The sequence below is a fragment of the Stigmatopora nigra genome, chromosome 3 (genome assembly GCF_051989575.1).
Source record: "Stigmatopora nigra isolate UIUO_SnigA chromosome 3, RoL_Snig_1.1, whole genome shotgun sequence".
Classification (NCBI taxonomy): Eukaryota; Metazoa; Chordata; class Actinopteri; order Syngnathiformes; family Syngnathidae; genus Stigmatopora; species Stigmatopora nigra.
Genome location: NC_135510.1, coordinates 4133455 through 4161110, shown reverse-complemented (window position 1 = coordinate 4161110; position 27656 = coordinate 4133455). Strand labels below are relative to the sequence as shown.

General features: G+C 37.7%; 2 protein-coding genes across 8 annotated transcripts in view; one reads left to right on the top strand and one right to left on the bottom strand.

Annotated features, from left to right (window-relative positions):
• pkma (pyruvate kinase M1/2a) overlaps window positions 1-7947 on the bottom strand; it is a 13346-nt gene extending 5399 nt beyond the window's left edge. For 2 of the 4 annotated variants that reach the window (XM_077714168.1, XM_077714169.1), the window contains exons 1-8: window positions 6027-6316; window positions 4447-4631; window positions 3869-3960; window positions 2947-3078; window positions 2670-2856; window positions 1531-1801; window positions 652-802; window positions 395-547 (exon numbers count right to left, since the gene is read on the bottom strand). In XM_077714168.1, coding sequence (XP_077570294.1) covers window positions 395-547; window positions 652-802; window positions 1531-1801; window positions 2670-2856; window positions 2947-3078; window positions 3869-3960; window positions 4447-4631; window positions 6027-6301 — 1446 coding nt within the window. In that variant the 5' untranslated portion in view covers window positions 6302-6316. Of the gene's footprint in view, window positions 1-394; window positions 548-651; window positions 803-1530; window positions 1802-2669; window positions 2857-2946; window positions 3079-3868; window positions 3961-4446; window positions 4632-6026; window positions 6317-7062; window positions 7213-7797 lie in introns of those variants that run through there. The other 2 variants (XM_077714172.1, XM_077714171.1) reach the window with 2 other exon arrangements.
• Window positions 7948-9716: 1769 nt separating this feature from the next.
• LOC144194555 (protein mono-ADP-ribosyltransferase PARP6) lies at window positions 9717-25425 on the top strand. 4 transcript variants are annotated; one of them, XM_077713702.1, is made up of 23 exons: window positions 9717-9961; window positions 12730-12792; window positions 13422-13499; window positions 15066-15160; window positions 15733-15793; window positions 16025-16040; window positions 16207-16273; window positions 16425-16574; window positions 17329-17479; window positions 18405-18536; window positions 18675-18770; window positions 19605-19697; window positions 19791-19916; window positions 20381-20446; window positions 21093-21160; window positions 21248-21296; window positions 21409-21521; window positions 22320-22392; window positions 23072-23141; window positions 23284-23363; window positions 23452-23518; window positions 23599-23683; window positions 24462-25425. In XM_077713702.1, the coding sequence occupies exons 2-23, from the start codon at window positions 12790-12792 to the stop codon at window positions 24547-24549; spliced, it is 1827 nt and encodes a 608-aa protein (XP_077569828.1). In that variant the 5' UTR covers window positions 9717-9961; window positions 12730-12789; the 3' UTR covers window positions 24550-25425. The 4 variants fall into 4 exon arrangements, with proteins under 4 accessions (XP_077569828.1, XP_077569827.1, XP_077569825.1 ...); XM_077713701.1 differs by having other exon boundaries at window positions 15950-16040; window positions 20384-20446; XM_077713699.1 differs by having other exon boundaries at window positions 9719-9961; window positions 15950-16040.
• The last annotated feature ends 2231 nt before the right edge of the window (window positions 25426-27656 follow it).

The following is a 27656-nucleotide window of genomic DNA, read 5'->3' as shown; positions in this document are numbered from 1 at the left end:
AGGAAAGCAGTCGCTGCCCAATGCTATTCATGCAGAAAAATCATCGCATGCAAGCAGCGTTTGTCGAACTCGCCGAAAAATTTACTCAAATCTCATCTCTGACAAAAGATAATTCAAGTTCCTCTATTTTCTCACAATATGCGTGTATATTTTTGTATTTCAAATTGACGGTGGTTACACATAAAAAGGGAAAATTGTGAAATTAATGCGTAATTCTATATTGAGCAAAATGTTTTTATTTCCTGTCCCTGTTGCTAACTTTCAATATCTCATTTTAAAAAAAAGTCAGAATCATGCACCATCAGATTAGAATTAGCCAAAGCTCATCATGCAATATTGTTAAAGAAGAAGTACTGTATAGATAGATATAGGTCTTCCTTTGGTATTGACTCACCATGTGTTGTGTGCGCACGGCCTCTAGGGGGTAGTCTCCCTTTGCGGTTTCGCCGCTTAGCATGATGCAGTCTGCCCCATCCAGCACTGCGTTGGCGACATCGCTACCTTCAGCACGGGTTGGTCGTGGCTTCTTGATCATACTCTCCAGCATCTGAAGTAAGACGATTCGCCAATTTTCAGATAAAACCATTTAATGCGCTGAAACAAAGTGACAGAAATCAATAAATAGAAAGCAACGAAGACAAAATGTCTGACCTGAGTGGCACAAGTGATTGGTTTTCCAGCTCTGTTGCAACGACCAATCATCATCTTTTGGGCTACGAAAACTTTTTCGGTAGGGATCTCAATACCAAGGTCACCACGGGCAACCATAATGCCATCGCTGGCCTCCATGATCTCGTCAAACCTGCAATTTGCAGAAAAATGCAGTAAAACAAGAATGCCAGGAGGAGCAGCAGTTTTCTTTTTGTACACAGTTTCACAATATGGCCAGCTATATAGACAAGGAGTCTCCATGTTCATATCTCATCTCATTTTCTGAACCGTTTTATCCTCACTAGGATTGCGGGAAACACCCTGAATTGGTGGCCAGCCAATTATAGGAGACAAACAACATTTAGAGCAGAGGTGTCAAAATGGAGGCCCAGGGGCCGAATCTGGCCCGTGGCATCATATGTATGGCCCGGGAAAGTAAATCATGAGTGCTGACTTTGATTTAGGATCAAATTAAAATGAAGAGTATAGATGTATATTAAATTTCCTGATTTTCCTCCTTTTAAATCAATAATTATCATTTTTTAATCTTTTTTTCTGTGTTTAGTTCAAAAATCATCTTGTAAAATCTAAAAATATGTAAAAGGCTGAAATAATCATTGTTTTAGATCTATTAAAAAAACTTAATATTCAGGACTTTTAATCCATTTATTAAAAAAAACTAAATATTATGTCCAAAATGGTTTGGCCCACGTGAAATCAGTTCTCCTAATGTGAGGCCGGTGTGCTAACCACTTCCGCCGCCCTTTCCCCTTGTTCACATAAGTCTTTGCACAATCCCAGCTCATTAAATAATATCTTCCGGAAATAACCTCAGGCAGGCAAACAAGACAGCTGTGTCTCCGCCTAGTCGGCACACACCTGCGAACTCCTTCGTGATTCTCCAGCTTGCTGATGATCTTGATGTTTTTGCCTTTCTCGCCCAGTACGTTCCTGACTGCGTGAACGTCATCCGCCTTGCGAATGAAAGAGGCGAACACCATGTCGACGCCTTGCTCCACGCCGAATGTCAGATCCTGGATGTCCTTTTCAGAGACGGCGGGCAGGTCGACGGCGGCGCCGGGTAGGTTAACGCCCTTTTTGCTGCCTAGGGTGCCGCCGTTCTCGATCTCGCACATGAGGAAATCAGAGCCTGCAGGGGAGCAAAAAAACAACACAAAATTAAAAAGGAAAAAAAAATGGTATTAAACAAGACCTGGTTCAAAAGTGCTATTTTAAATGAGGTCCAATTTCTATTGGTAGGGTGCTAAAGTGATATTTTAAATGTACCGTATTTTCACGACTATAAGGCGCACTTAAAAGTCTTAAATGTTCTCCAAAATAGACAGTGCACCTTATAATCCAGTGCGCCTTATACATGAAAAAAACAGAAAACCAAAAACGAAAAACCACCACTGTCGGATATTAAAAAAACACAATCGCCTGAACTGAAACAATACTGTTAAATATGCAGATGCCATCTTAGTTTACAAAATCTTCCATCATATAGCCCCTCCCCCACTGCAAGATTTTATACAAAAAAATCCAAAACATCAACAACGGCTGGCTCTAGAGGTGGCTGTGTAGTGAGTGCTTCATACCTGGAAGTTAATAGCAATTACCGTCTTTTCACGACTATAAGACGCACTAGAAAGTCTTACATTTTCTCCAAAATAGACAGTGCGCCTTATAATACAGTGCGCCTTATAATACAGTGCGCCTTATAATACAGTGCGCCTTATAATACAGTGCGCCTTATAATACAGTGCGCCTTATAATACAGTGCGCCTTATAATACAGTGCGCCTTATAATACAGTGCGCCTTATAATACAGTGCTCCTTATAATACAGTGCTCCTTATAATACAGTGCTCCTTATAATACAGTGCTCCTTATATATGGAAAAATGTCATTCATTGAGGGTGCGCCTTATAATGCGGTGCGCCTTATAGTCGTGAAAATACGGTAATCTAAATTCTATCAGTTGGGTTAAATTTTAGTGTAAAAATGAACAAATCTTACCAATCTCCTTGACCTGTAGTGACACGAGTCCATCGTCAATGTAGATATTGCTGCCAGGTGTGACGACTTTGGTAATGTTCTTGTAGTCTAACCACAGAATCTCATCGCTGCATTTGTCCTGGTAGCTGTCATCCAAGGTGATCTTGATCATGTTGCCTTTTTTGAGTTCAACTTCCGCCGTGCCACTCTGTCAAATCATAAAATGGTTCTCATGTTAAAAATTGTTTACAAGTTGACTTGCCAACAAACATGGCAAGGCAGCATCGGGGGAACTTACTCCCTGAATGAGGCCGGTTCTGATCTCTGGGCCTTTGGTGTCCAGGGCGATACCAATTGGTCGGTATTGAATGCTACCAGGCTCGAAGCTCTCACACGCCTCGCGCACATTCTTGATGGTCTCGGCGTGGTACTGGGAAGAGGAAAAAGTGATCCTATATCACAGATGTCAAAGTGGTGGGCCGGGGGGCCAAATCTGGCCCGTCGCATTATTTTGTGTGGCCCAGGAAAGTAAATCATGAGTGTCAACTTTCTGATTTAGGATCAAATTAAAATCGATTATAGATGTATATTAAATTCCCTGATTTTATCCTTTTTAAGTCAATAATTGTCATTTTTTAAATCATTTTTTCTGTGTTTTTAGTTCAAAAATGATTTTGTAAAATCTAAAAATATATTAAAAAAGCTAGAATAAACATTGTTTTAGATCTATAAAAAACTGAATATTCAGGGATTTTAATCCAGTTCTTTTTATCCATTTATAAAAAAAATTATATCTAAAATGCCCCACATGAAATCGAGTTGACGTTAACGCGGCCAGTGAACCAACCAGTAAATTAACATTTTATTAATATAAAAAATTGTCTGCCCCTAGTTTCAACTTTAAAAATCTGTCAACAACACTCGACCATGGTTATCAATTTCGCGAAAAATGGATAAATATGAAATCTTGCCCAATCCTGTTTCAAGTTACACACTATTGTAACTCGTGCTGTTTTGAAAGCAGCCATCATTGCATTAGCAGTTACATGCAATGTTTGCCATGCTGCAAGAAGCAAGATTGGGAAGGGAGAAAAAAAAGGAACAAAAACTATGATAAGGATTTGAATGAGCATAGGACAAACGTGACAACCTTTTGGTTACAGTAAACCTCACTTTCCTAGTTGCAGACATGACTAAAAGGAAGTTATGAAATAGCAAACCTCGTGTGTGCCGTGGGAGAAATTCAATCGGGCAATGTTCATTCCGGACTTGATCATTTCCTGCAGTATTTCTACTGATCGAGAAGCTGGCCCTGGAAGAAAAAAAATATTCATGAAAACTGCTACTAGGTATGCAGTATATCCCACTAAACATTTCAAGTTTTGAATGATGGCCACATTTGGTAGGAAAAATAAAAGTTTAAAACTGCTGTTGTTTATCTTGATTACATTTCAGTCATTTCAGAAAATAGGCAAAGTTTTAAAATGAAGGAAACCAGTGTAAAAAAAAAAACTAGGCCACAGTCCTTAAATCAATAGTGATACTAATGCAATTGAGTTTGGGATTAAAAAATAAATACAATTTAAAAAAAATCACCTAAATATTCAGCAGATTTGTGCACTTTTAGACACAAAAAATAGACTGAAATATACAAAACTGGATAGATATGTGGACTATGTGGCATTACATGATTCTTTTCTGGATAAAACAAATGTGATATTTTTTTTGACTTAGGAGAATTAAATGGTAAACTGGATTGAATATTATCATTGACTAATTTGACAAACTGTAGACGTACCAATGGTGCAGATGATACCAGTATTGCGAGCGGTGGTGGGTTTTGAGTCAATGTCCAGCAAGCACATATGTTCCAGGAAGGTGTCGGCCATGGCGGCATTGAGCTGCTGCGTCTGGATGAAGGCAGAGCCCATGTCGACAATCTTTGGCTGAGGCATGGCGATTACTAGGGACTCTGGAGGGATCCTAAAAGACACAATAAGGACAAATATTTTAAAATGTAGTTAAACTACACATGGTAAGTCAGATAATAAATTTAGGAAATGTGGTACTGCATTGTTTTTGATGGTACAGTATCAAAGTATTACTTTTCCCACCAAATCAGAAAAAAAACCCTAAAAAGATATTAATTTAAGACATTATCTGCACCAAATTGCATGTATTTATTGCTCTGCTCTCTTCTTGACACCGCCGCTGCGTTGCCAATAGCAACAATTCATTATGAACCCATTGACTGAAGCAAAATTAGCATGCTTTTCCCAGGGAGACTATTAAATCGTTTAGATCCTGGATAACAAATATGACCTGTTGCATATTTCGTGGCAAAATAAATCAAATAAATCGGACAATGGTGCTTCTACATCTACTGTATGCCTGAATGAATTATGTAACAGCAGCGAGAATGAAGCAGATTGTGGTACGTGCTTGCAGTCACATCCTGCTGTACTGCAGCAAAGCCATGGGAGACGAACGCAGCTGAGAAAGAAGCTGAGTCACAGGGACCACTGCAATGACCATTTTACCTAGTCCCTGCATTTATGAACAATGCCAACCTCTCAATCATTAGGTATTTATTGCAGTGACTGAGCAAAAATAGAAGCTTTCTATAGGCTAAAATGGCAAACAGGAAATTCAAAGCATGCGTGTCACCGCAACACTAACATACTTTTGACTTCCTATTGTGAGGCAGAGACATAATTCCACTTTTGAAGACAGGTTTCAGCCTGAATCAGTCCCATTTAAACTCATTCCATTCAGAAAGGAACACTCCCCATATTCTTGGATGACACAACATTCTGCAATTTCTCTTATAGTAGTCGATTCTCAATCGTAGTGCATGCTCAAAATGATCATTGGATGCATTGTCCAATCACTGTAAAGCTGAAATTTATGTTGAGAAATGTTAAGTATAAAGAAAAAGGGAATAACTGTGCATGGGTAATAGCCAGTCAGTCCCGCTTGAGAGCCCTTTGTTATGGGAATAACAAAATGTTATGTAGTCGCCAAGAAAGGCCCTCCCTCTATGGAAGCCATGGATCACATGACACCTTCCAAACAAGTCCACTCCGTCGCCATCATGGGCAGTTTACCAGTCACCCTGACACAGATCTGAGGCTAATTTAGGATATGACCGTGACTAATCCCTTCCAATCCCTTCCTAACGCTGACCCGCTAGTGAAAAACTTGTTCGTTAAAATGCATTCGGGCACTCGACCTTGTATTTTCCAATTGCCTTATCATTTTACTGATAATAGCCCAAGTACAACAACAGGATTATTCCAACTAGGGCGCCATGACATTTAAGACCGCAAAACAACCCAACCAAGACAGTTCTAAGAATCTATTTCTTCCATTACATACCCGCAATGGATCTTCCTGGTAATTTTGTAGAGAAATAAACATGGTGTTGATCTCAAGAGGAATCCCAGGGTGTCAGAGCCTGCGACAGTTTGCAAAGAGCAACTAGAATTTGCAGTCGCAGGCCTGAGGCAAATGCTAGCCAAAACACTCGTACATGGGGACAAGACTTTCAGGAGCTCAAGAGTAAATCCTTTCAGCGATGAAGAAGAAGAAGGGCAATCGGAGGGCCCACGTTGACCACGTAATCGCCATGATGTGACTAGACGACCGTACATGAGGCATTGACCATCAGGGTACAGTCACTAGACTCAATGTCACTACCAGCCTTGGTCATACAACACCCCGGGTTGTAAACTGGCACGGACTAATAATAACATACACCATGGAGAGTGTTTAGAAATCCAATACTGAGGATCAATGGGAGGTAATTTGGGGCATGTTTACAGGGATAGTTTAAATGAAAACCCACACAAAGTCTTCAAAACCATGATAGAGGTTGATCAAGGCAATTGTGTCAAACAAAATAGGTGTCAAACATAATAGCACATGATATATTGTTAAATAAATCTGTTCCAGTAGTCTACAGAGCTTTAAAGCCTTTTTTGTTAGCCAAAATGTACATCAAAAGCATTGACCTTGATTTATAGCCTAAATGAAAATGGTATTTATACTTTGACTGTACATTATATCCTTTTTATTTTGATTTCATGTTGATAAGGAGGGAAATAAACAAAGGACAGCTGGACTCACACGCCCAACAAGATTTTGCAATTTAAGTGTTTCCTGGAATATTTTCTTCAAACAATCGGATGTTGCGCCATTGACACTCACACTGCTAGATATGCAACTAATAACCTGGATCTTTTTGGTAAATTATAAACAAACCTAACCTTTCTGAATGCACCAGGATATTAAACAAATACACTGTATTAAGGGTCAACAACTATGCATTTTTGTGTTTTTCAGGCTATTTCCCACACTTGACTTCACAGTGATAAGAATATTAAGTCCATTACTGAATTATAAATGTCCTTACATGGGAGATGGGTCCTCCTCAACACAAGCAATGCCTTCTGAAGACATTTTGATGCTTAGGTTCGATTTTAAAGAAAATGCAAGGAAAGAAAGATCAACGAGCGGTAGAATGCCATTTACTAGTGACTAGTGGACGATGCATTAAAACTCACGTTCGTATCACTGCGTCATATTTGCTCGTGTGAGAACGTTTGGGGACAAGTCGACCAATAAGAGGCCGAGGAGCCACCGAGACCACGCCTACAACCGGAAGTATTGCCAAACGAGTCAACAAGGGAAGAGCGCAGTATGCAACACGATTGAATACTAATAATCCCTCTTTTAGTGAATTTTAACAGAAAACTGCATGCCCCTTTTTACGATTGAAAGCAGAAATTAGCTTTCGAGCTTGCTCAACATCTGATTGCGTGCCGATCGCTTACACAATTCCAATGACAACATTGTCATGCAGCAATGTCAGACTCGCAAGATGGCTGAAAAGTTAATCGCGTATCTCCAATTGAAATACAAATTGTGAACCACGCGTATTCGACTATAATGCATTGAAGGACATATTTGGATTACTCGGGAAAATGTTTAGGAGCGATGCGGAGCATACGATGCTGATACGATCTTAATAAAAGCGACGGCATTTCATGAAATATCATCATCTAGGGTGAAAATAAGAGTGGAAACAGTAGAAAACTAAATTAAGTCTAAATTAAACAACACACAACAGAGTTTTAGTTAAACTCACCTCTTCTTATAGCGCCTACTTGTATTGATGCAACTGCACACTGGCGAGCAGCTCAAGGTGATCTCGTGTATCTTTTACACCGAGGAACTACTTTTTCATGATGCTGAGATATATCCCTCCGAGATAGGCGGAACTACAGTAAAAAAACACACAAATTGACTTAGGCGCCGGACATTACAGATATATGTTATGCTTTTGAAATTAAGTTTAGTAAGATCATTTAGTAAAGAACCAGTACATTAAGAATCAAGAGTCTTGGCACGCTCATGCGGAAGGATCCTGCAGCGAGAGGTGTGCGATGCGGACGCGAGAGGAAGCCAGCCAATCAGAACATGAGAATTCATCAGCAGCCCGACGGCTCGACACGTGATGCATGATGGCGAGTCTCAGCAAGTTTCCCCAAATTTCCTGGGCTAAATCCTTTTAATTTGATACATTAATATCGTTTGACAATTATTAATTTAAAACACATCCCCAAATTCTCTACTTTGAGGGTTAAGAATCGACTTTTAAAGGCTTTAGCATTCTGTACACGCACAACAATATACTAACCTACTTACAGAAACTAAATACGTAAATCGATATCTTAACATTTAGAGGCCAGGTCAACAAAGCGAGACCTTATTTTACAAAACGTTGATGTAAAACATCTCGAATCTGGATAAGATTACGCGGGGAGGATTTTGTGCGTGTTTTTTCTGCTTCTTTTTTAAACATGGGAAACAGTGACGTCTAGCGTTCAAAATTAAAGTTGCAGTCGGTCACGACATCACGCGCTTGTTTCCACTGCTGCAGAACAAAGCATTCAAGTCTCATTGTGATTCTTAGAGCTTTTTAATTCTCAAGCGTATTGCTTTCGCTCGGAAAAAATCTGCATATCACGTTTTTTTAAATATGATTAATTTCAACTCCTGCCAACCACAACAATTTGACAAAGTGGGCCTTTTTTGAGTGGGATGAAACGCAATAAACAATAAACCATATATTATTAATTATACCACAACATTTGAGAGGGAAGACCTAAACTACATTCAATGCTACACCATATAGTAAATGGCACAACAACTAAATGCTATTGTGACACAATAAAGGATACATATATTTTGCATAAGCGTTACAATCAATTTTAAGGTCAATTAGATAACTAGGATAAAACCAGATTATCCCCAAAAAATTTTCACTATTGTGTCCCACATACATATCAGGACAGCTATATTGATCTGTCTGTTAATGAATAGTTATTATTGTGGTGTGGTTTTCTTTTCTGTAAATAAAGCTGCATCAAATATGTATTTAAAAAGCCAAAGTAAAGCAGCTTCTGAACCATAGCTTTACTATAGATAAGGAACATGTATTAGAAAGAAACCAAAACACAGACAGCTATTTTAGTCTATCTGTATTAAAGACGCAGATATTTTGGAAGGGAAAAATTACATTATTTAAGTGTTAAATTAACAAATGTATATGAAAAATTAAATAAAACAGAGATATTTTAATCAATGCTCTGTTTGTATTCAAAAAATACATTATTGAAGTGTTAAATTAACAATTTTACATGATAAATAAAAAAAACAGATTTTAATCAATGCTCTGTTTTTATTCCAAAAAATCTACTGGACAACAAAAAAAAACAGTATTAGCATCTATTTTTGCATTAAATACCTAGTAGTATATATTTGGTAAAATAAATCTAAACAACACCATCTTTTTGGGCTTATCAATGCAGGCGTGCCACCTCTTTTTTTATAGTACCATTTGCAAAGATAATAGCATCATATAATTTGTCGATTATATGAATGCACCCAACAGCATCAAGATGATTACTCATCAGCAGACAATGACAAATGACATGCGCACACACGCGCATCCTCTCCATCTATTTTATTATCCTCCCAACACAGCAGCAGCAGCAGTGCAGTCAGCTGCAGGTCACATGACTTGGCAGTCTGCTCTTACTGAGCATGCTCCGAACCCTTTCAGTGTTGTCAGGCAAAAAATACACGAGACGGCAGTCGGTGCGGTGAAAGCGCTAGTTGACAAACATACTGGCTCAAATCGAGGAGTTATATTTTGATGCGCTTCCTGTCGTGTGTGTGCTTGCAAGCACCGCGTGGGAAAAGGCTGAGAAGAGGAAGACATCCCTGTGTCTCCATCCTCTGTCAAGGTAAATATGGATGGATGAGGTTGGGGGGTGGTTGGTATAGCAGAGGGAGGGAAATATGCACTCAACTATATTTTTGTGCTAAATAATCATAGAGAGAAATGAGGACAATGGTCCTCCATTGGTATGTGCCGCTAAGATGAGGATGGAGGATGGCATGTTAGGATGCAGTGTGAGACTAGGAGAGGGGAAGGGTTATTTTCATATTTAGGACATGACGACTTAGAATTGTGTTAGGCGGAAGGAGGTCTTTAATTCGACGTAGCATGCCTGGATTTATTCCGTCATTGGTATTTGGTATCTATATTTTTTGTTTGTTGGTTTGTGCATGCAAGAAGTGTGGTGGTGTATGTGTGTTTTGGTTGGATGATTATGAAAATTGTCTTTTGTTTGAGACGGCGAGCCGTACCTCAGCAGTTGATAACGTTCATTGTTGAACTCACTGAACCATAGTGAGTGTGGTTTGTTTTTCTTTGTAGACATTGAAGAAGGAACTTTTTGTTGGTATTTTTTTTAAAGATGATTGGATGACAAGTGATAATCTGGAGAAAGAAAATGATAATTCAATGATGTGAAGGAAATTAATTTGATGAATGAGAATGGTCATACATTTCATTTATGGTATTCTAATAATGAATTTACTGCTGTGTGAGCAATGGTTAATAAGCCTTTGTTCTGCTTAAGATAATCATTAAGTATATTTTCTAACTTTGTGTATTGTGAGACTTAACCCAATATTTTAGCAGCACCTATAGAAAATTCAGGAATCTACAGTGTAAAAAAGCAATAAAAATATCTCACATTTTTACTAAGTTTAGGTCATAAAAACCCAAACAATTTATTCGGAAATTATTGCAATAAATAACCTAGTCAGGGTAAACAGTAAAATTGACCTCATATAACCCCAACCATGAAAGTTAATTGCTGTAAATATAATTTGAGATAAATTAATCAATTTAGTGTAAAAGTTCCACAAAATAAACTAAAAAAAATGCACCTTTGATAATTAAGGATGAATAAAGAGCCTTTTAACAGCTTTAGTGAGGAAGCTAGTAGCTACTATTTATAATTGGCCATTAAAATCATTTGATCTAGCAGGAACATTCATGGATAGCTCACTCCTTTATCTGATATCGTTCTCTTGTCTTGGCTTGTTTAAAGTCACCCAAAAAAGACAGGCCCAAGACGAACATTCCTTTTGTGTTCCCAATTGTTTTTCAGGGAAACTGATGTGTGTTAAAGTGACACTTTACCAAATATGGGATCATTAAGAATCACCAAATCAAATCATTAAGACAGAAAGGCAGCAAAAACACAAAATAAACCAGAATGGACTGAGCTACCACCACCGGCTGCCACTTGAACGGCGCCATCTTGGTTACGGTAGCAAAAACGGATACTGACTCAAGAAAAATATGTTGTAAAGTTGGATAAAACTGGAACCACACACAGGAAGTCTGTCACAAGGTGGGGAACTTCTGCAGACTGGGATCGAGCTAGATAATATGCAGAGTCACTCTCCCAAGCTTATCCACACAGTTCCTCAGTAGTCTGGAGCTGAAGACAACAATAGCAGAGTAGAACCCCTCAACTCCCCTTCCGGCCTGGTAAGCACCAACAGCTCTTCCATCTTATCCCATGATGGAATGGTTGGTCAGAAGCGTTGCTTCTTCTCCCAGCACTTTTGTCCAGCTCCGAATTTCTAGCGGCATTGAGGTGTTGCTCCTTCTGCTCCGTATTGTAATAGCTAGTCCAATGTGTATGACAGCGTAGGCATGGCAGGATGGTTCCAAAAAAGAAGTGGCTGAAAAAAGCCAAGCTAACAGAACAAGGACAGTTGTAAAAACATTAAATCAAAAACATATAAAGTACAAAGTAAAGTAAAAAGGAATGTATTAAGAAATATTAAAATGTAGTTAAAAAAAGACCAACGTGAAACATTTCTTTTGTGTTCCCAATAGTTTTTCAGAGAAACTTATGTCTGTTAAAGTACACTTTACTAAATTTCCTTTGAAAAAACATATTCACAAATTATTCTTTTCTTAATAATAGACTAGAGTAGTCACTGGTGTGAATAAACAATGACTTTAATTGTTAAAGGAAGTCAAGAAACGCAAAGTCTAGGATGCCTCGGGCTGGATTCTCGCTGGTGGCGGTATGATAAGGATTCTAATGAAAGAAATGCAGTGTTTTAATTGAATCATTAACTGGGGATAGCTAAACGTCACTCCTTTATAATATGATTCATCCAATATCCCTTCCAAATCGACCAATTTGCAGTAAACACTTTCTTTAAATATGCACATGTAAATGTGACCTTAGAAAAATCTAATTTACCATGTCAGCAAAGCAGAAAATGTCAGTTGTTGCCAATTGGCTGACATCAGCATAAATACTATTTTAACGAGTCTTTTAAAAGCCGAGCTGATCGGAATGTTTTTTTTTTGTGCTGAGAAAAAGACATGATGTAACACAAAGACAAACTCGAGGCCTGAACATCTAGCATTGCTCTCCCACGCACACTCTCTCCACAGTGATTAATGCCACTCTGTAAAGGAGGCAGGGATGGCGGTTGCTAGGAGACAGGAAGAAGAAGAAGAAGGTGAAGTGCAGACATTTTAAAGGAGAGTTTGCCACCGACAGATTGTGCGTTGTTTCTTGTCGGCTACATTTCTATGGATTTGTCCTTTGTCTGTCTGTCTGTCTGTCTGACTGTCTGTCTGTCAAAGCAAGGTTTTGTAAATCCTATTGGCGTTCTTCTTCATCTTCAGGTGCGATGGTTGGCACCAGGCTTATACCTGTCTGATTGAGACCTGAAAACAGCCAAACTGATGGTAAGTTATTTAAGTCAGTGGTCCCCAACTAACGGCCCATGGACTGGTACTGGTCCATGAGCAACCTGGTTCTGGTCCATGAGAAAAATAATAATAATAATTGGACAGAGGATTTGTCATCATCATTGACTTGACAAAAGCCTAATTGTCATTATACCCAGCTGTGTATGACGAAATTATTATAAGGTGCATTTTCCCGGAAAAAGACCCAAATAAGTGATAATTTCAGAAATTTCAAAAATAAATATTAACGCCCTCCTATATGAAATTAGAAAAGTTGTTACAATAATAATCGTCCTTATTCTTGGGACTTGTTGTTTTTCGTTTTTTTTTTTTGCTGTTGTGGACGTCATCCACACACATTTGTATTAAGTTTTCTTAGCTAAATTCATGTATTCTTTTAGCCAGTCCATGACTACACCCTATAAATTCTATTTATTCCATTTGAGCCCAAAGGAGTTTGCTTGGATTCTAACAACAAAAGGGAGGTTATTTTAATCGCCTCAAAAGGCGCAATCCGTGTTTATCCAATCCTTTGGAGAAGCTATATAAAACTACCTTTTGAAGTCCTTGAACAGGTACAAGTGAGAATTCAGTTCAACACCAATGCTTCTTTATGATGCCTGCAGGACATCAAAGGCCAGTGTTGGACTGATGAGGAGTCTGACGGGGAGAACGAACCAGAGCAGTTCCTGTACGGCATCCAGGTCTGAAAATGTAGAAATTTAGTTATTACCTTGTGTTGGCATTGCAGCGTCATTAACCTTGACACACCAGATGGATCATTTAATGAGTTTGTTGCACAAATCCAAGTAGAGCAGTATTTAGAAGTTTATAAAGATGCAAGCAAAAAAGAACAAATGGAAAACCTGTACTAGATTGGTGATGCATCAATGTATGACAAAGTACAGTTTCTTGCTAAGGGTGTCAAGGGTGGTTCGCGGGCCGCATTAACGTCAACTCGGTTTCATGGGGGCCGGACCATTTTAGATATAATATTTCGATTTTTTTTTAATTTGTATAAATGGATTAAAAGAACTGGATTAAAACTCCAGAATATTCATTTTTTATAGCTCTAGAACAATGTTTATTTGAGCTTTTTAAAAATATTTCTAGATTTTACAAAAGGATTTTTGAACTAAAAAGAGGAAAAAATGATTAAAAAAATGTCAATTATTGATTCAAAAGGGGGAAAACCAGGAAATTTAATATAAATCTATACTCGTCATTTGAATTTGATCATAAAACCAAAAGTCGGCACTCGTGAATGACTTTCTCGGGCCGCACAAAATGATGTGACGAGCCAGATTTGGCCCCAGGGCCGCCACTTTGACACTTAAGCCATAGCCTTTTGTTAAAGCCAGATGGAAAAAAATACTTTAAGTTACTATCCGTAATAATGCTATGTGTAGATACACCATGCTAGAAAGCCATATACTCTACCTATGATATCTTGAGCAAAGCATTTTTTAAAGTAGTGCTCAATAGTATACGCTGGATATATTTCCATCACTGTTAGCCTATTACCTTTCCAAAGATATCCTCATCCAGCAGTGTTTTCTATTTCACTTCACGATCCAATCTGTATTTTTCTCCAAGATCTGTAATTGAAATGTAAATCCAGTGAGGTGTCTCGGAGCTAGTCTCTATCCGCTGTAGAACATAAAAGCAGAAGGAAGAAGATAAGGATGAAATTGTACGGAATGTTTTCGGAAGCTGAGACGATCAAAAGTCAGACTTTACATCTTTTGGACGACAGATGTGGACAACAGTCGTGCTCCCTGTTATCCATGATCTTTTTGAGCCAACTGAGAGTATTGCATTGCTGTGGGGGATGATAAATGTCCTAAAATATACCATTCAATGTTTATAGTAAGGCAGTGGATTGCTAAGAACCATGTAACTTGATTTCACACTTCGCTATGGCCAATTTTTAATGAAAATTTGGAAAAAAGTTTATAAAAATAGAGATTGTGTTGACCATGAGATTTGCAGTAAACTCCATAGATGTATAAAATGAATATTAGCATCTACTATTGTGGCAGAAGCAATGGATATGTAAAAAAATAATAATAATATTTGCGCTATTATATTTTTTATGACGCGAGAAAATGGACTATTATCTTACCAGCTGCCACTTCATGGCCACTACAGTCTAATAAACTGTAACAAGCCATCATAGCTGCAAAAATGATTTTTTTTAGACATAGAAAATGCATTATAAAACATGCTATCTCCACCTCTATATGCTTGACCACAAAATTGCGTGACAGGGAAGCTGCGCCGCTGACCTCTACCGCCATCCTCAGCTGGATGCAGACATTGAAGCAGTCAAAGACATCTACACTGACAGCGCCGTCTCAGTCAGGTACATGCATCCCTGCAAATACACACACATATGGCTGCAATAAAGCTAGCTATGTCAACCACAACAACAAAAAATAACCGCCACTCACTGTATTATAAGGCGCACTGTATTATAAGGCGCACTGTCTATTTTGGAGAAAATTTAAGACTTAAGTGCGCCTTATAGTCGTGAAAATACGGTAATTGCTAATGACTTCCAGGTATGAAGCACTCGCTACATAGTCACCTCTAGAGCCAGCCATTGTTTATGTTTTGGATATTTTTTGTATAAAATCTTGCAGTGGGGGAGGAGCTATATGATGGAAGATTTTGTAAACTAAGATGGCATCTGCATATTAAACTGTATTGTTTCAGTTCAGGCGTTTGTGTTTTTTAAATATCCGACAGTGGTGGTTTTTCATTTTTGGTTTTCTGTTTTTTCTATATATAAGGTGCACTGTATTATAAGGCGCACTGTCTATTTTGGAGAAAATTTAAGACTTTTAAGTGCGCCTTATAGTCGTGAAAATACGGTAACCACTGTGCGAAACAGTAAAAATACCCCTAAAACTGTTTTATTTTGTCTTTGATCAGGGAGTATGGCATCATCGACGACGTGGATATTGATCTTCATATTAATATCGGCTTCCTTGATGTGAGTCAGCACCCTAATAATTCTCTTCTGCTCAACTCGTCAACATTTTGCATAATGCATCTTAGTAGTCCCAGTTTATTCCTGTGAAGAGAAACTAACCTAATTACCAGGATAACATTGTGTATATGTGCATGTGTGTGTATGTGTCTGACTCAGGAGGAGGTTGCGACAGCTTGGAAAGTAATCAGAACAGAGCCCATTATTCTGAGACTTCGCTTTTCTCTTTCTCAGTACCTCGATGGGCCCGGTGAGTAGAGATATCGTTGTTGATGGCGCTTTTTAGTCATTTGTGCCACTAACTGAGCGTAGGAGGTGAGTCGCGCACACACGCAGCACCAAAAGGCAGCGAATACTCAGGAGAAGCCTTTTTATATGCGCCTTTTGTAAAAATAACCCATGTCATCTTCCCGCAGAACCATCAGTTGATGTGTTCCAGCCATCCAATAAAGAAGGATTTAGCCTTGGCTTACAACTCAAAAAGTGAGTTATGCTATGTCCAATTTATATTTTAAATATAGGAATCCCAACTTGACTCAACTGTAATTAAAAGCACTTTAAATATGACAAAAATTCAAGCAGAGTAATGATGAATTTTCAAATGAACTGTGGAAACACTGGTTGTAATTGACAGGATTCTGAGCACATTTACGTCCCAGCAGTGGAAGCATCTCAGCAATGAATTCCTCAAGGCCCAACAGGAAAAGAGACACAGCTGGTTCAAAGCTGGAGGAACCATCAAGAAATTTCGTGCCGGGCTCAGCATCTTCTCTCCAATCCCAAAGTAAGTTTATATAAATAATGGGAATGTCAAACTCAAAGCAACAACACCACTGACTTTTATAAGATAACAACATATATACCAAGGGGAATTAGCTTACTATAATGCTATTAATGTCAACTTGATTTCACGTGGGCTGGACCATTTTAGATATAATATTTAGATATTTTTCCTTAATAAATGGATTAAAAGAACTGGATTAAATACCCGGAATATTCAATATTTTTTATAGATCTAAACAATGTTTATTTTAGCTTTTTTTTAATTTATTTTAAGATTTTACAAAATGATTTTTGAACTAAAAACACTGAAAAATGGATTAAAATATTACAATTATTGATTTAAAAGGGGAAAAATCAGGAAATTTAATGTACATCTATGCTCTTCATTTTAATTTGATCCTGAAACAGAAAGTCAGAACTCATGATTTACTTTCCCGGGCCACACAAAATAATGTGGTAGGCTAGATTTGGCCCCCGGGCCACCACTTTGACACATGCTCTAATGCATATTAGAAAACCGGGTGCAGAAAGCACTATTGTTGTGAACACAATGCTCTTGATAACAATAAATGGCATTTGTATTACGATTTTCGGGTCTATGAGGAAAAATATTCATGAGGTATTGTTTGGAAGGTCTTGGTTTATGACAGTGCAAACACGTCTACAGACCTTGCATTCAGGAAAACGCCATTGTCTTCGAATATGTAGACAGGAACTGTTTCATATTTTATTTTGCATTTGCTTTCGCTATGAAGGTCTCCAAGCTTCCCCTTGATCCAAGATACTGTCCTGAAAGGGAAGCTGAGTGTACCTGAACTTCGTGTGACCCGCCTCATGAATCGATCAATTTCATGCACAATGAAGAACCCCAAAGGGGAGCTCTTCAGCTATCCACCAAACAGCCAGGTAAGTGAGTCCCACAGACAAATGCTGATGTTCTACAGTCTTTGGTCACACTAAATCAAGGGTTGGTTTGTGGGCCGCTTTAACGTCAACTTAATTTCACGTGGGCCGGACCATTTTAGATATAATATTTAGATTTTTTTTCTTTATAAATAGATTAAAAGAACTGGATTGAAATCCCTGAATATTCAGTTTTTTATAGATTTAAAACAATGTTTATTTTTAGCTTTTTTTAAATATATTTTTAGATTTTTACAAAATGATTTTTGAACTAAAAACAAAGAAAAAATGGATGAAAAAAATTACAATTTATTGATTTGAAAGGGGGGTAATCAGGAAATTTAATATACATCTATACTCTTCATTCTAATTTGATCCTAAAACAGAAAGTCACTTATGATTCACTTTCTATTTTTAACTTTGTGCAAGGGGGTACAAACTAAGGCCTTCTACCCAGTTTTTATGAAAATATAATCAAATATGGCCCATTAAAGAACCCTACATTTAGCCTACCTTCTACTGCTTTTGTCAGTTTTAACAGTAAAAGAATATTCATTGAATATTTGTTATATCCTTTTTTCACAAATCATAATAGTTCCCAGGTGTCTTAATATTCTTGGTTGGGCTTTTTAAATCAGGCATCACTGCATCATAGGGGTCTGAAAACCATGTCCTCAACTGCTGTTGTGCGTCCTGGTTTTTGTTCCAATCAATCCAGTATAGACAGTTTACCCAACTGAGTTATTGTTAAAACCAACTGTTTACATTTGTAAGACATTCAATTGATAAAAAGGTGTCCTCTTGCTTGGTTAGTTTAAAAACACGAGTATTTCTTCCTTCCTGCTGTCAATCACTGCTGTCCCTTTACCCTCTGTGACTGTCTGTCATGCTGTTACCCATAATGCTCTGTCTTCACTTGACTCATCAGACCGTGGCGGTACCGGCGGCCAGAGCCCCAGCACAGATCACCACCAGGCAGCTGATTGAATTGTTTTTCTCATCCCAGGCGGGCGGACACTGCAAAAACATTCCCACACTGGAGTATGGCTTTTTAGTGCAGGTGCAATGCAATTTTCTAAATTCTCACTCCTTCAAATGTACAGTTACAGATCTTTTTTTTTCATAGTTCACCATTTTAGACCGGAAGACAATTTTGGCCTTTGTGTGCATGTCTGTCTGTTCTTCCTTTTCTAATCAGATAATGAAGTACTCTGAGCAGAGGATCCCAACTCTCAACGAGTACTGTGTGGTCTGTGATGAACAGCACGTCTTTCAGAATGGATCAATGCTTAAGGTACAAAGAGAGGCAGATTTGTCTAATTCAAATTGCGTATCAACCAAATCCGACATTAATGATAATGTAAATCTGCGAAATAGTAAAATATTAAAAGCACAGAAGACACTACACTTAAATCGCAGGTGACATATACATGACAGTAAGATTAAGGCGCTTAGTCCATACCTCATTGTGCTCCTTGTCAAAAAACGCAAGTGGATGGACTTAAATACGCGAAGAAAAAGTCCTATGTTTGTTAAAACCAAAGTGAACCGCGGTTTAAGACAGGGGTGAGCAAACTTTTAGGCCCGGGGGCCACATTGACTTTAAAAATTTCTCAGATGGGCCAGGTCAGCACAAGATACGATACATATAAAAAAGTGCATCCGTTAACAGTACATCTGAAACATAAACAGAAAAAAAGGACTAAATTATTAACATACTCATCACTCATCATTAAAGTAAAAAGAATAAAATACAAAGTAAATTAAAAAGGAATGTATTTAGAAATTTTAAAATGTAATTTAAAAAAAGATAGAGGGGCTGTATAACACGGAAAACGATTAAGAATGGACAGAGCTACTGCCACTGGCTTCCCTGTGACGGCGCCATCTTGGGCTAAAAAATAAATACATTTGGACAATGTCGGCGGACCGGATTAAAACGGCTCGTGGGCCGGATATGGCCCGCGGGCCGTAGTTTGCTCAGATCTGGTTTAAGATAATCTACACTTTGGCCCAGTCATGACTAACTCTTGAATGTCCCTGAAACTCTCTTAATATTGGACTAAAGTACTCCAATAACTTTCTTACTTGACGTTTAGTTTAAATTGTTTTTGTGTATGGCCTGTAGCCAGCTGTGTGCACAAGGGAGTTGTGTGTGTTCTCCTTCTACACGCTGGGTGTGATGTCAGGCGCTGCAGAAGAAGTGGCCACCGGTGCAGAGGTGATAAGCACACACAAAATACAATATCCATTTTCTGTTGTACTTGTCTTCTTTAGAATAACCGTAATCTTGTTTTACCTTTCGTTTCTGCAGGTAGTAGATCTGTTGGTGGCAATGTGCCGAGCTGCACTGGAGTCTCCCCGCAAGAGCATCATCTTTGAGCCTTACCCCTCCGTCGTAGATCCCAATGATCCCAAGACTTTGGCATTCAATCCCAAGGTCAGCATCCCTTGAAGTACAAATTTTGTAACTAATACATCTCAAATATGCGGCATGACAGTTAATGATTAAAACGAATACCTAAACTCGATAATAACTCGTCTACCGTGGTTTATAGGTTCCAAGACCTGCTGCAATTGGTTAAAAAAATGATAAAGGGACATTGTTTTTATAATGTCTATTTCATTTTATTTGGACTTGCCCCTAGTGCCCTGTAAAATACTCTCCAATGTGACTTACCTTTTTTCAACCCCTTTTTTCATGTTTGTATTATTGTTAATTCAATATAAACTTTAAAATATATTGTCGGATCCAAGTCGCGTTGTGGTGAAGTGGCGAGGTATTACTGTAATACAGTACATAAATCTTGCCTATGTCTGGACAAATCATTTTAGATGTTTGCATGTTCTTTCCTTTTTGTCTCGTCAAATGCAAATGCTGCTGGGCCTCACCGATGAACACAGAAGAAGAATTATGAGAGGCTGCAAAAAGCACTGGACAGCGTTATGTCTATACGAGAAATGACCCAGGTACAAGAAACTAAGTAAACTAAAGACATGTATTCATGACTATGGTACTCCACATTCACTATTTCCCAATTTCAATGTGCTTTTGTCCATACTATGGTAGTAGAGTGCCTCTTAGATTTAAAATACGTTATAGTATCTTGCACATTTGGTTTTGGAATAGATTTAAAATACTATATAGTATCTTGTACATTTGGTTTTGGAATAGATATGAAATACTATTTAGTATCTTGCACATTAGGTTTTGCAATAGATTTAGAATTCTATATAGTATCTTGCACATTTGGTTTTGGAATAGATTTAAAATACTATAGAGTATCTTGCACATTTGGTTTTGGAATAGATTTAAAATACTATATAGTATCTTGTACATTTGGTTTTGGAATAGATATGAAATACTATTTAGTATCTTGCACATTAGGTTTTGCAATAGATTTAGAATACTATATAGTATCTTGTACATTTGGTTTTGGAATAGATATTAAATACTATTTAGTATCTTGCACATTAGGTTTTGCAATAGATTTAGAATACTATATAGTATCTTGCACATTTGGTTTTGGTATAGATTTCAAATACTATATAGTATCTTGCACATTTGGTTTTGGAAGCAAGCTGAATTCAGCACATGCTTGTCTGCTTTTGCCAGGGCTCATATTTGGAAATCAAGAAGCAGATGGACAAACTGGACCCTTTGGCCCATCCCTTGCTACAATGGTGAGTATAAAGAACCTGTTCTAAAAAGAACAAAAAACAAAGGAGTATTTGATCATTTTACGAATTTGCCCATGTTTTTTTTCGCAGGATTATTTCCAGTAATAGATCTCACATTGTCAAGTTGCCTCTTAGTAGGGTATGAAACTAAATGTTCCTCTAGTCCGATTCATTCAAGACTGTTTTCTCTGTTTCTTAATTTTATTTGAACTCATTTCTGTCTGTTTCATTCCCTCTCTCTTATGTCATAGCAACTGAAATTCATGCACACCTCCCATCAGTTCCTGCTGCTCAGCAGCCCCCCTGCCAAGGAAGCTCGTTTCCGAACTGCCAAAAAGCTCTACGGCAGCACCTTTGCCTTCCAGTAAGTCCCTTTTACTCCTTTGGACATTGCATTCTCTCAATATCTTGAGGTCATCACATGAAAAAAATCATACATTGTTGATATTACATAAGATGGCATGAGTATGTTCCATTTCCAGTGCATGCTTCAACAACAAAAGCCACTGTTAGCACATGAAGCTCTCTTAAGTGCTTCTAAAATGTCCTACTTGACCAATAGCGATGTCCAAAAAAACTGTATATAGAGACCTGTCTTTAATCTCAACAAATCCCTCATTCCAAGGTAGGTGAGTCAATTTAAATAGACTCCAAATCAAGGGTGTCAGACTCGGGTTGGTTCGCGGGCTGCATTAACGTCAATCAATTTCATGTGGGCCAGACTATTTTAGATATAATATTTAGATTTTTTAAATAAATGGATTAAAAGAACTGGATTAAAAGCCCTGAATATTCAGTTTATTTTATAGATCTAAATGAAATTTATTTTAGCTTTTTTGGAACTAAAACTCAGAAAAAAATGATAAAAAATTACAACTATTGATTTAAAAGGGGGAAAAAAATCTGAAAATTTTATATACATCTATACTCATTTTAATTTGATCCTAAAATAGAAAGTATGCACTCATGATTTACTTTATTGGGCCACACAAAATGATGTGGTGGGCCAAATTTGGCCCCCGGGCCACCACTTTGACACCTGTGCCCTAAACAAAATGGTATTCGCAGTGTTCTTCTGTTATTTATTTATTTTTTTTGTCGAAAGAGACAAGACATCATTCACATACCTCTTTTCTCTCATGTCTTTCTACACTTGCTCCAGTGGTTCCCATATAGAGAACTGGCACTCTGTTCTGAGAAATGGACTAGTCAATGCCTCTTATACAAAACTGCAGGTACGTAAAACCCTGGCAGTTCGCCTTCTCGGATAGTCACCTTGCTCTGCAAGAGAGCGGGCCGTCTGTCCGGCTGATTCATTTTTGCAGTTAATAGATGCCAGATTCCCTTTTGGGCTGCTTTACCGCCTACATTTTAACCAGCAGGGCGTACTGGCTGAATTTCTCATTGGCCTTTTTGGGGGCAACAGTACATGCCACAGCTCTGTAAGATAGAAGGGGTTAAGGGCTGTGGCATTAGCTGTGACGCTAGCCAGGAGGTTGCCTGTGCGCCCTCTGGGGGTGAACCATCTAGAGCACGGTGTAGATTAGGTCACATGCTGTGGAATGCAATGGATCACTGGACCCATAGTGAGTAAAGACTTTTATTGGAGAAACTTCCATCGGAGGAGGTGGGTAACTACAGCAATCTCCGTCAGCACCCTCCATGTTGGGACAAGTGTTTTAAATCCTGCTTTCTGATTAATGAAACTGATTTACTAGTATGCCAAGTACTCCAGTTTTGCCCTGAACAACAAAAATAAGCTTGTTTTAAATCAAAATAATAGAAAAAAACAACAATGAGATATAATGTTCTGATTGCCTGCTAAAACTGAGATTTTTTTTAATACAAAACTATTTTTTGGGTGAAACAATACTCCAAATGATTGTCTTTCCATTCTGCTCTTTTCAAACCAAGCTGCACGGGGCAGCATACGGAAAAGGCATCTATCTCAGCCCCATCTCCAGTATATCGTTTGGATACTCAGGTAGGAATGATGATTTGTAAGAGTAATTTATCCAGGTGAGTATAAATGCTGAACTGTTTACGCCTTATAAAAGGCTGACAATCAGTCTAGGTTTAGGATGTTGAACATGTTATAACAGGGATTTTTTGGGGCATTTCTTCAGGAATGGGAAAGGGACAACACCGCATGCCCACCAAAGACGAGCTGGTACAGCGTTACAATCGCATGAATACCATACCACAGGTAAGAGATGGAAATACATATATTAAACATAATCAAGTAGTCCTTATGTTCTTGTTGTTTTTTCCGGCTTTGTTTTTTCCATTTCAAGCAGAGTCGTCCAATCCAATCAAGATTTCTTCAAAGTCGAAATCTGAACTGCATTGCACTTTGCGAAGGTAAAAAACCAACAAGAAAACACATAATTTTGATAAAAACAGCAAATAAAGGTCTATGCCACGCCTCTTTTTTTTAACAGTGATCACATCCAAGGACCTGCAAAAGCACGGCAACATTTGGGTGTGTCCTGTATCGGACCACGTTTGCACTCGCTTCTTTTTTGTGTAAGTAAGAGTTAAAATGGCTTACATGGTATTTACCCTGAATCACATTTTATTTAGATAAAATTAGATTAGATTAAACTTGATTTGAGTTGGTAAATAGGCCACAGGTGTCTAAGAGGTGGACCGGGGGCCAAATCTGGCCCGCCGCCTCATTTTGTGCGGACCGGGAAAGTAAATCATGAGTGCCGACTTTCTGTTTTAGCATCAAATTAAAATGAAGAGTATAGATGTATATTACATTTCCTGAGTTTCCCCCTTTTAAATCAATAATTGTAAATTTTCAATCAATTTTTTTTCAGTTTTTAGTTTAAAAATCATTTTGTAAAGTCCCCAAAAAATAAAAAAATATAAAAAATTTTTTTTTTGTAGATCTAGAAAAAATAACCTGAATATTCAGGGTTTTTAATCCAGTTCTTTTAATTCATTCATAAAGAAAAATCTAAATATTATATCTAATTACATTCAATCGAGTTGACGTTAATGCGGCCCGCGAATCAACCCCTCTGAAACCCTTGAAATAGGCTGTTAACCAGTGTTATACAGTCCAAAAACTTAAATACTCCAAAATTCCAAACATCGTGTCCATTTTATCACAAACTCCACCTAGATTGAGGTTTGTGTGTCTAAAAATACAAATTTAAAATCAACTAATTTTCTAATTAGGCCATTGATGGTAGTGTCTTATCAATCCACACCACAGATATTACTCATGTACACAAATTTTTTGTCCTTCATGCTTAAAGAAATTAAGGTGTAAATATGTGTTTTATGCATCCAGGTACGAGGACGGCCAAGTGGGAGATGCCAACATCAACACCCAGGAGCCCAAGGTGCAAAAAGAGATTATGCGCGTAATTGGGACCTAAGTCTGAATATTTAGGCCTGGAGGGTATTTTATTTTTTTCTTTTGTAAGCGGGGCCACAAGTCATGTAAATTAGATCAATGAACTGCTTTGAGCAGAAGAACGCTTAGCCGGAGGACAACAACAACAATAAAAGAAAAAAAAATGAATAAAACAAGCAAGAGAATGTTTTTGAGTAAGCGAACTGACCTCATGGGAAGGTATTGTGATCTTTTCGTTGGACGAGCTTTTTCTCCTGTGGACACTATTCACCTTAAATATATGGAAAAAAAAAAGAAGTCACCAACCGGCATGGCTTTTTCCACAGTTAAATCCTGCCTCTTCTTTCTTGCTGCACATTTTACTGTATCTCCACTTATATATTTTCATTTTATAAATACAGTTATAAGTACAGTATATATATTCCAACATTTGCTGCATCTATATGTGGCTCAATGGATATAAATAAACGATATAATTCATCCCTTGGTTTGGAACCATTTTCCAAAGTGCTCCAAAGGGACATAAAAACATGTTTTTTTTCTTAAAGAAATGAAAGGCAGGATTCAGACAGCGTACATTCTGTAGGTTACCCAAGCCTGTGAGACATAATTGCATTTTTTTTTTTATACATGGAATATTGTTTGAGTAATGGCATCAATTATGTCTGTACAATTGTTATCTAAAGGGCAAACATAGCTCTGTCATTTTGTCCTTGGCTACTAGAATTCATTTTTCAGAATTCAATAAGGGTAGTTTGATCTACTCAACTTTGATATGACATTTACTGATAGTTTTATTTTGTCATGGTGAATCTTTACAGCCAAATATTCCTTGAGGTGAATGCAGTTCTTGTGATAAGAGGGGAATTAAAATACCGTATTTTCACAACTATAAGGCGCACCTTCAATGAATGACATTTTTTCCATATATAAGGCGCACTGTATTATAAGGCGCACTGTCTATTTTGGAGAAAATTTAAGACTTTTAAGTGCGCCTTATAGTCATGAAAATACGGTACTGTCCATTATGATAAAAAACTAAGCATATGTAATATATGACTATATGATATTATTGCCTTTTGAGACCCCATGCCACTAAATTATTTTTAAGATTTTTACCATTTTTCTTCTCAAAAATATTTCGGTTTATGAAGTTTGTGGACCAAAATAAAGCACCTTACTTTACTTATTTACATAAATTTGACTTTAAAGGAGTGCATCGTTTTTTAACACTGAAACCCTTCAAAGAAGATACTACTACTACTACTACGAATACTACTAATACTACTACAAAAATAAAAAATAAACAAACCTACATACACCTAGTACACCCTTGATGTCATACCAGATATTGCACTCTGTGTCTTTGTGAAAAATGGGAAAAAAACAATACATTGGCAGACTGTAATTTTCATAACTATGTATGTCTGTACTGAGAAGGGCTGTAAATATGGATATATACCAAGCTTTTTTACCTGCTTTTTTGGGGGGCTGCTGTTCATTTGCAAATTTGAACAATATTCTTTCATCGCTTGTGGAAAATGTGGAGATGAAAGTTACTGATGTAAAGTGGAAAGAAAAATAAAAAAGTCTGATTTTGCAGTTTTATATCGTTTCCTGTCCATGGGAATAAGAATGACTGGTTTATACCATTTCTCAGCAAAAGGGGGGTCTCTTATGTAGCAAATATTGTATGTAAATGAACTTCCTATGTTGTAATGACTTTAGCATGGATATTTATCCTAATATTATAATGCTATTTCTTAACTGTACAGTTTTAGTTTTAGGGTTAGGGTTATTGTAATAGGTTAAAAAACATAGTTAACAACCTTTTACCACAATCTCACAAAAAATGAATATAACGACATAAATATACCAAACATACTGAAGTTTTTCCATAAAAAATCGGAAAACCAGCTCGATAGACAGATCGGCAAATGGTGTAATGAGTTTGTTACTATGACAACGAGCCCATAATAAGTAGAAGAGGGCAGCCTTTTATATACTTAGCAGTATATATCTGTCAATCTAAGACATCAAAATACATCCTTTTTACTTTAATTTTAATTGTGAGCAATTTTTTTTGCTATTTCTGACACTGTAGAACACTTCAAGAAACCAAGTGAAAACACAACAAAAAAAACACAAAAAGCTTCAGGAAAATCTCACTTTGAGAAACTTATCTAGAAGAAGCCTACAAAGAAACAGATCCTTGACACTGGAGAAGTGAAATTTCCTAATCTGCCACAAAGAGGAGCTCTGGTTTCACACTTGCCTTCTTCTTTTGTCGCTTTAAAGGCCGACACCAAACACTACAAACTCTGTTAGGTCGTTTGATAGAATAAAAAGCTTGACATCCCCAGGGTCAGCGAGGGGCCTGGCAACCCGGCGAGCATGACCAGTGGACTCTTGAGGAAAGTGCCGCAGTTCAATTCTCGCACAAAAGAGCAATTATTGGGAGAGTTCGGTTAATCAAGTGTGCTTTTATTGAGCTTGGGATGCGTCCCCGAAGGAGGTCGGTGGGGGTTGGTTGGCACCGACCCTCGCTGGTCCCTGACCCCGACCATGGAATAAATAGAAAGCGGAAGTTGTGTTTGACAATTAATGCATGGACGTAGACTGTGCATTTCAATGATTTAACAAGTAGATGCTTGACATGAACTAGAGAAGCCAAAAACAGAGGTTAGGGGTGATTACAAAGCTGGTGCGTTCCAGGCAAAAAGGACAGGATCGATTTTTCTTACTTTATAGTCGAGCCCTGAGCTCTGGTAATCCCAAACTCCAATTCCAAACACAGCTCGACTCTGTATGTCTCAGTGCTTTTTATTGCATGTGTGTGATAGCTTTGCACCTCTTCTCTGTCATTATATCTAGCAGATGGCCAGGGTTTTTTTTCTCCCTCCTTTCAATAGGTGTTTCGTATTTAATATAAAGAGCAGTGATGTACTTTGTCTCCTAAATCCATAGTCTTGCTTTTTAGTTCGGCATCTGCCCATCCTTTGGAGCTCACTGCGGTCAATAGTCCATTTGGCAGTTGTGTCGGAGACTCTTGAACTCTAGGCAACAAGTGACCATTATACAAAATCAATAACATACTATTCATAGATGATTAGTGTTGCTATTACTAGT

Coding starts and splice junctions, on each gene's coding strand:
- LOC144194555 (XM_077713699.1), top strand. Junction 15,794..15,949: donor TTAATATCGGCTTCCTTGAT/GTGAGTCAGCAC, acceptor TGTCTGACTCAG/GAGGAGGTTGCGACAGCTTG. Junction 23,519..23,598: donor CTGCATTGCACTTTGCGAAG/GTAAAAAACCAA, acceptor TTTTTTTAACAG/TGATCACATCCAAGGACCTG.